Here is an 8159-nt window from a genome sequence, read left to right on the forward strand (position 1 = left end):
TGAGGGCTGTCATCTGGCAGCATGGCTGGGGTGGGGAATATTAGATGTGTCCTTATACTTGAAGGAAAATAAATTGTTCTACCAAAAAGACACCTGCACTTGTAAGTTTATTACAGCGCTGTTCACAACAGCAAAGACATAGAATCAACCCAGGGGTTCATCAACAGCAGATGAGATAAATAAAACGTGATACGCACATATGCATAATGGAATACTACACAGCATAAAATGTGCAAAATTATGTCCTTTGCAGCAACATGGACGCACCTGGAGGCCATTATCCTAAGTGAATTAATGAAGAAACACAAAAGCAAATATTGCATGTTCTCATTCATAAATGAAAGCTAAGCATTGAGTCACATGGACAGAAAGACGAGAACAATAAACATTGGAAACTTCAAAAGAGGGGAGGAAAAGATGGAGGCAAGTGTTGAAAAACTACCTATCGGCTATTATATTCACTACATGGTTGACAAGATAATTAAAAGCCTAAACCTCAGCAACATTCACTATACTTATGCAACAAACCTGCACATGTTCCATCTGAAGCTAAAATAAAATAAAATTTGAAAATTTATATATATATATATAATTATTGTAAACTGTTTTATTTCTATTTTTAAACCTGGAGGTAAGATTCCAGATGGCAGCAACATGAGCGAGATGGATGTAGGTAGAAGAAAAATAGCAAAAGTTAAAAGAGGATTAATATGTTTGTTTCTTCTGAGTAGGTAGTTACAAATTAGTTTTTGTTAGAAAAAAAGAAAGATGAAATTGGGGAAGTTAATTTTTTAATAATACCCAATAGAAAAACAGATAATGAATATGCAAATTTTTAAATATCAGTGGGGAAACTTTTTATTAATAAAGAGAACTAAAATAACAAAAAAAGAAAGTGAAAAAAAGAAAAGCAATAGGAAATGTAAAATCAGAAAGTGAATCAAAAACAAATATCAAGAAAGCAGAAATACTTTCCGATTGGTTGTAAACCTGCTACCTAATAATTTTACTTTAAAGAATAAAACCTGGATAAATTAACTTAAAATGTACGAAGAAATATATACAAAGATGTGCAGCATGTTTTGTAATTTAAAATAATGAGATGAATCAACTATTAGAAAACAAAAATATAAATGACATCTATATTACAAAACAAAACACAGAGTACATTAGTCTATATAAATAAATAACAAATGATCTAACGGAAATACTGTGATTGGCTATAAATCTAAAAATTTGCAATGTGAAATCAGAAAATACACACACTAGCCTTTGTCTCTGGAAAATTGGGAGAGACATCTGCTGGGGCAGTGTTAAAGGTGACATTAGCTTTAATGCTGTGTGTATGTTATTAAACATCCTCTTTGAGATGAGTGCAGTATAAAAAGTTGTTAATTTTTGGTATAGGTAACAAAACTGTTACATTTTTGCTTTACATTTTAAATAACCTACATAAGACAAAATGAGCATACTTGTAAAAAACAATGTGACAAGTTTGATAATTCAGGAGATAATTAATTTCTTGGTCTTTGGAAATCATATTAAATAAATTGAAAACCTTTAGTATCATGTGAATTGTGGCTATCAATAGCTAAATAGGACATATTCTATATTAAAGTCTGTAGGAGAACAAATGACAGATCGCAGGTTGGAAAGAGAGGTCTTGGATTTTGAAATAGAGTCTTTTAGGGTTAAACACAGATTGAGAGAATACTGGAAAAACTGTATCATGGACGTAAAAATGCCATACCTAACTGGTGCTTATGTTATGGGCATGAATTCCAAAAACCAATCAGTGATAAATTATGCTGGTATTACTGATAAATAGTTTTGAAATTATGTGTTTGTTTTGGCTATCATTGCACTGAGTGTTATCTATTTGGTATATGATTCCACTTGAAGCTACAGATTCGGCAATGATTGTTTGAACCTGTAAAACTGGCTTTGTAAGAGCACAACAGAATGCAAACTCCATAGGGCCAGACATTGAATAAATATAAATTAAAGGAATCATGAAATGCATGATGTATGAATAAACAGAAGTAAGAGAAAAAGAATAAAAGGGAAAAAAGAAAAAAAGGAAGAAAATAAGGAAAGAAAGAATAAAGGAATAAATAAAGTAGCTTACAGGGTAAATTTCCAGTGCCACGTATCTCTCATCACTGGTCACGAAACACTGAGTATAATATGTTATTTCCCCAGAACAGAAGCAGTCTTGTGCTAACAAGCATTCTTCACAAGGTCATGCAGGCAAAAGCCCCACAGCTCTCTCCCAGGATATCCCTTCCAGGGTAGTTGATCAGTCTTTGAACTTGAACTACAATGATGTTTCTGACAGTTTTGAAATCCATTATTAGTCAGCATCCAGGAACAAACCAACTTATATTGCAAGTTGACAGCAGTAAGGTGAGGATCAGGAGATATTCCTTAAGGCAAGAACATATCAGTCTTTATAGACGGATTAAAGCCCTTAGTAAAATAACATGATAAGAGTCTTATTTTTTTGTAAAAACATAGAGCATTCGCTCTCGAATCTGTTTGGTCCTCACCCCATAAATGATGGGATTGAGAGAGGGTGGGATAATCAAATAGAGATTAGCAACAAGAATGTGAATGTAACCTGGTATTTGGTGTCCAAATCTATGAGTAAGGAAAGAGAAGACTGAGGGGATATAGAAAACACAGATGACCCCAACATGAGAGCCACATGTGCTTAGGGCTTTTAGCCGAGCATCATGTGATGGGAGGCGGAAGACAGCACGGAGAATGTAAACATATGAGATGCCAATGAGGACCAGGTTCAGAACAAAGAAAGAAACCACAAAAAGCCCATAGATACCATTGATACGGATGTTTCCACAGGACAATTTTGCAATGCCCATGTGCTCACAGTAGGAATGGGCTATTACATGAGCCTGACAAAAGGGTAGCCGGTAGATAAGATAGATCATGGGAAGTATAAGTAAAACTGGACGAATTACAATGCACATGCTGATGCCCACCAACAGTTGGGATGTCAAGATGGTCGTGTAATGTAGTGGAGCACAGATGGCCACATAACGGTCAAAAGCCATAGCCAGTAAGACCTCAGCCTCCATGCCAGTGAAGGCATGGATCAGAAACATCTGGGTCACACAAGCTCCATAGTTAAACTCGTGAGCATCAAACCAGAAGATACCCAGCATGCGAGGTACAGAGGTTGTAGAAAGGGCCAAATCGATAGTGGAAAGAATGGCCAGGAAATAGAACATGGGCTCCCGGAGAGTCTGTTCTACCTTGATGACTAGCAGAATGGTGGCATTGCCCAACAAAGCCACGAGGTAAACAGAGCAGAAAGGCAGGGAGATCCACATGTGGATGCCTTCCAGACCTGGGATTCCAATGAGGAAAAATGTGACTGGGTGAAATATGCTCTTGTTGTGATAAAACATTCTTCCAAATCACAGTGTAGGAGAACTTGCCACATGTAGAAGCAGGAGCTGGGGAGAGAAGATTGAATAAGAGTTTGGAATGAAAATAATTAGGTTTGTGTTTCATTCAGTATATGTAGAGTAAAATGAAAAGTTTTGTTATTTGGAGGGTCCTGTTATTGTGTTTTGTAATCTACAGTCATTTGAATAGATCAGTCTCAAATAACTTAATTCTTATGTTTACATAATGATTGTAGCATAATGCGTAACCTTACACATTAAAGATTGCAGGATTCTACGACATAGAGTCTGATATTTAACTGGAATAATTGAAGATGCCCTGCATCCTTTATTAGTCCCCTGGTTGAAGAAGAATGCCTGAAAAATCAAAGATTCAGACAAGGGAAATGCCGATTAATTCAAGAGGAGACAGACTAATGAGAACATGAAGTTACAGACACAGATGTACACATATTTTTATAATTAAAAACTGTAAAATTCTTCTAATGATTTGCTAATCATTTATTGATGTAAAGCAAATGCCAAGATTAAGCCTAATATCCTGTCAAAAAGACAGGAAGAGAACATGAGAAATGTAGATATAACAAACAAAAGCATAGATACCTTAGAATGTTTGCCCCGGGAGCAAACACAGGCTGGGTCACATACCAGCACACATGAAAGAGCTCAGAAAGAAAATAATAACAAACCTGTTGAGGATTTTCACTGATTAAAATACTTTCTCAAGAGCAACCAATTTTTCAGTGGCTCATTTTGGATTTCTATGGTGGTGATAGTTTCTAGTGGTATTTGAAAGCATCATTTACTCTTCACTCTATAATAGTTCCTCTAACTAGTTTATACTGGGTTTATACCTCCTGCTTGATTAAGTCACTTTTCTGGTAGGTAGAGACAACCTAGAAGGCTTCCTTTGGTTATGTACTTGGAGAAGATGTTTTTGATGACACAAAACTGGAAGAAAAAGGTCTATTTGCAGATAAAATTACTTTCTGTAATTATCTAAAGGAAATAAATAAGGGTGCTCTTTCAGTGCTTTTGAAATTATGAAGAAGCAACCACTCATAAGCTGAAATAATGAAATAGAACTTCTGTGGGTCTCCAACTTGTGGCAGAGTGGTTCAAGATAGAACAAAGTAGAACAGACTCCTGTTTCATTATATATGTTGCTCCATATTTCTGACAAGTGTGTCAGAGTGGAAAATACATCAAGATAAAAAATAAAATAAATAATATACCCATTCTGAGGTGTGGAGAAGGATAGAGAGATAGAGAATGAGAAAGAGAGAGAAATGGAGAGAGAAAGAAATAAGCTCTACTTCTACAGAAGTCCATTTTATTCCTTATAACCCATAGGAAAGGCAGAACATATTTTTCACCAATAAACTATATAATTGCTTTGAAAAAATATATCTATTCCATGGGTCTTCTAGATCGTTTTTAAATTTTCCACCTCCATTTAACAGTTTCAAAGGAATTTTATTCGATTAAAATCAGAAATTGTACTACCTGATAAATATCAAGCCCGGTAATCTCAGCAACCCTTGATCATTTCTCACTTATTTGAATGTAATACATACCAAAGTCAAGAGAAAATTCACCTGCCTTATTATGTCATAGAAATATAAGCTCAAGGGGAGTATCAAGCAGCATGGCTTTATAGCCTTGTCATTTTTACAGTCCGAGAAGAGTCATTTTATATTAAGGCTTTAGTTGATTAGAACATTAGGAAAATTGAGTTAGTTAGCTTTTCAACTATAATTGGCACCATGAGATTGAATCCTCTGAAATTGCTAACAAAACTTTTTGACTCTGATCTGGGGAAAGAGAAGCTCAAGAAAAGTGATAAGTATAGAAATGTTCCCAAAGAAAGGTGCAGATGTGGGAGCAAAAATACCCAAATACTGTTATTTAATATATGGCATACAGATAGATACATTTTATTTCTAAGTGCAATTTTACAGCCAAATTCTATGGGATATTGTTTTCTAGATAAAATAGTCCTTGATCCATATTAACTACCTAAGTTAGAGCATAATAACCTTGCATTGCAGACTCCATGTTCAATCTTAGCTCTCTTATTCATTTCAATGACCATGTATTCTGAGCTTATTAAATGTTTAGTCTATGGATTAAGATCCTTGAGCATTTGGTCACACTGCCCTCTATCCATGATTGCTTCTCTATATTACCCCCCTTGCCAATTTTTCATACCTATATCACAGAGGTCATAGAGATAGTTAGTAAAAGTATCTACAAATGAAATGAGTTTGCTTCAGATCAAATACTGAATTTCTCATGTACACTATCTGTGTCAATTTGAGTGACTTTCTTATTTTCTCTTTGTCTCAGTTTCCTCCACTGAAAAATTAAGAATGATAATAGTACCCACAGCTTATAATACTTCTGAGGAATAATTTAAGTTGTTAATATAATACACTTAAATACAATACTTAGCATGCTTAAATGATTTTAAAATGTTAGTTTTCGTTATCATATAACTCAGCTCATAACAACACCTTCTTATATATTTGATCTATGAAAACCATATGGAGAAAACTCTCATGCCACTAAGTCTATACATTTGGTGTGAAAGTTCTCGTTTATTATAACATTTTATCCCTCGTTTTTCAGTCAAATGTGTGTATATATATACATATTTCTCATTCTCACTAGAATAACATTACATTAAATGGGAAAATCACTGTCTTTTTACTTCATGCTTGAGCAGATATCTTAATATTGAAGACACAATCAAGTTTAAGATGTAAAGCACAGACTTAAAAGCATAAAGTTAATTTTTTCATCTTACTCTTTAGTCTTTTTCATTATATCACACAAAATTTAAGTTTAAACTTCTGAAAGTTTACAAATTAAAATACAGGCATTCCTCAGAGATATTGCAGCTTCAGTTCCATACCACTGCAATGAAGTGAATGTCACAATAAAGTGAGTCACACGAATATTTTAGTTTCCTGCTTGCTATAGTTTGAATGTCTGAGTCTCTGAAACTCATGTTGAAACTTAACCTTCAATGGGGCAATACTGAAAGCCGGGGCCTTTCAGAGATGATTGGGTCATGAGAGTTCTGCCCTCATGAATGAAATAATCTCCTTACGGATTAACAGATTAAGAGATTAATGGGAATGCAACTAACTAAGAGAGACCTGAGCTAGCACATTAGCACCCTTACCATATGATGCCCCACACTTCCTTGAGACCCTGCAGAGTCCCCACCAGCAAGAAGTATCTCACCAAATGGGGGCTCTCAACCTCAGACATCTCAACCTCCATTACCACAAGAAATAAATTATTTTCTTTATAAATTACCCATTTTCAGGTATTCTATTATCAGGAACACAAACAGACTATGACACCAGTGCATATAAAAGTTATGTTGACACTATAGTCTATTAAGTGTGCAATTGCATTATGTTTACAAATGCAATGAACACACCTTAATTAAAAATACTCTGAAAAAAATGCTAATGATCATCTGATGGCTGCTGACTGATCAGGGTGGTAGTTGTTGACTGTTGGAGTGGCTGCGGCAATTTAGTAAAATAAGACAACAGTGAAGCTTGTCAAATCAGTAGACTCTTTCATGAAAGGCTTTTCTGTACCGTGTAATTCTATTTTGTACCACTTTACCCTTAGTAGAGCATCTTTCAAAATTAGTCATTTCTCTCAAATCCTGCTGCTGCTTCATCTATTCATTTTATATTATATAATATTCTAAATTCTTTATCATTTCAACAAATCACTTTCTTTGCTCATCCATAAATAGCAAGTTCTCATCCATTAACCTTTTGTCATGAGATTGCAGCATTCAGTTCTATCTTCAGGTTTCACTTCTAATTCCATTTGTCTTGCTATTTCCACCATATCTGCAGCTACTTCCTCTACTGAAGTCTTGAACCCCTCAACGTCATCCATGAGGGTTGGAATGAATTTCTTCCAAACTCCTGTTAATGTTGATGTCTGGATCTCCTCCATGAATTATAAACATTCTTAATGGTATCTCCAATGGTGAATCCTTTCCAGAAGGTTTTCAATTTACTCTGCCCAGATCCATCAGAAGAATCATTATTTACTTCAACTGTAGCCTTAAGAAATATTTCTTATATATTAAGACTTGAAAGTGAAAATTACTTATTGACCTATGGGCTGCAGAATGCATGTTGTGTTAGCGGACATGGAAACAAGATGAATCACATATGTCTCAATCAGAATTCTTGGGTGACTAGGTGCATTGTCAATGAGTAATATTTTGAAATGAATCTTTTTTTACTGAGCAGTAAAGTCTCCACAGTGTGCTTAAAATATTCAGGAAATGGCCGGGAGTAGTGGCTCATGCCTGTAATCCCCACCAGGGCAAGGCAGGTGGATCATGAGGTCAAGAGACCGAGACCATCCTAGCCAACATGGTGAAATCCTATCTCCACTTAAAAAAAAAAAGAAAATTAGCCATGTATGGTGGTGCACACCTGTAATCCCAGATACTCGGGAGATTGAGGCAGGATAATTGCTTAAACCCAGGAGGCAGAGGTTGCAGTAAGCTGAGATCCTGCCTCTGTACTCCAGCCTGGAACACAGAGCAAGACTCCATCTCAAAAAAAAAAAAAAAATTAGTAAACGATGCTGTAAACAGATGTGCTGTCATTCAGGCTTTGTTGTTCCATTTATAGAGCACAGGCAGAGTAAATTTAGCATAATTCTTAAGAGCCCTGA

General features: G+C 35.3%; 1 protein-coding gene across 1 annotated transcript; it reads right to left on the reverse strand.

The window, feature by feature from the left end:
* Positions 1-2495: 2495 nt before the first annotated feature.
* Positions 2496-3431, reverse strand: LOC117081563 (olfactory receptor 52J3). Its single transcript, XM_033207687.1, has one exon. The coding sequence runs from the start codon at positions 3429-3431 to the stop codon at positions 2496-2498; it is 936 nt and encodes a 311-aa protein (XP_033063578.1).
* Positions 3432-8159: the final 4728 nt, after the last annotated feature.

The sequence above is a fragment of the Trachypithecus francoisi genome, unplaced genomic scaffold, assembly GCF_009764315.1.
Source record: "Trachypithecus francoisi isolate TF-2019V2 unplaced genomic scaffold, Tfra_2.0 Lachesis_group8, whole genome shotgun sequence".
In the NCBI taxonomy this organism is placed as follows: Eukaryota; Metazoa; Chordata; class Mammalia; order Primates; family Cercopithecidae; genus Trachypithecus; species Trachypithecus francoisi.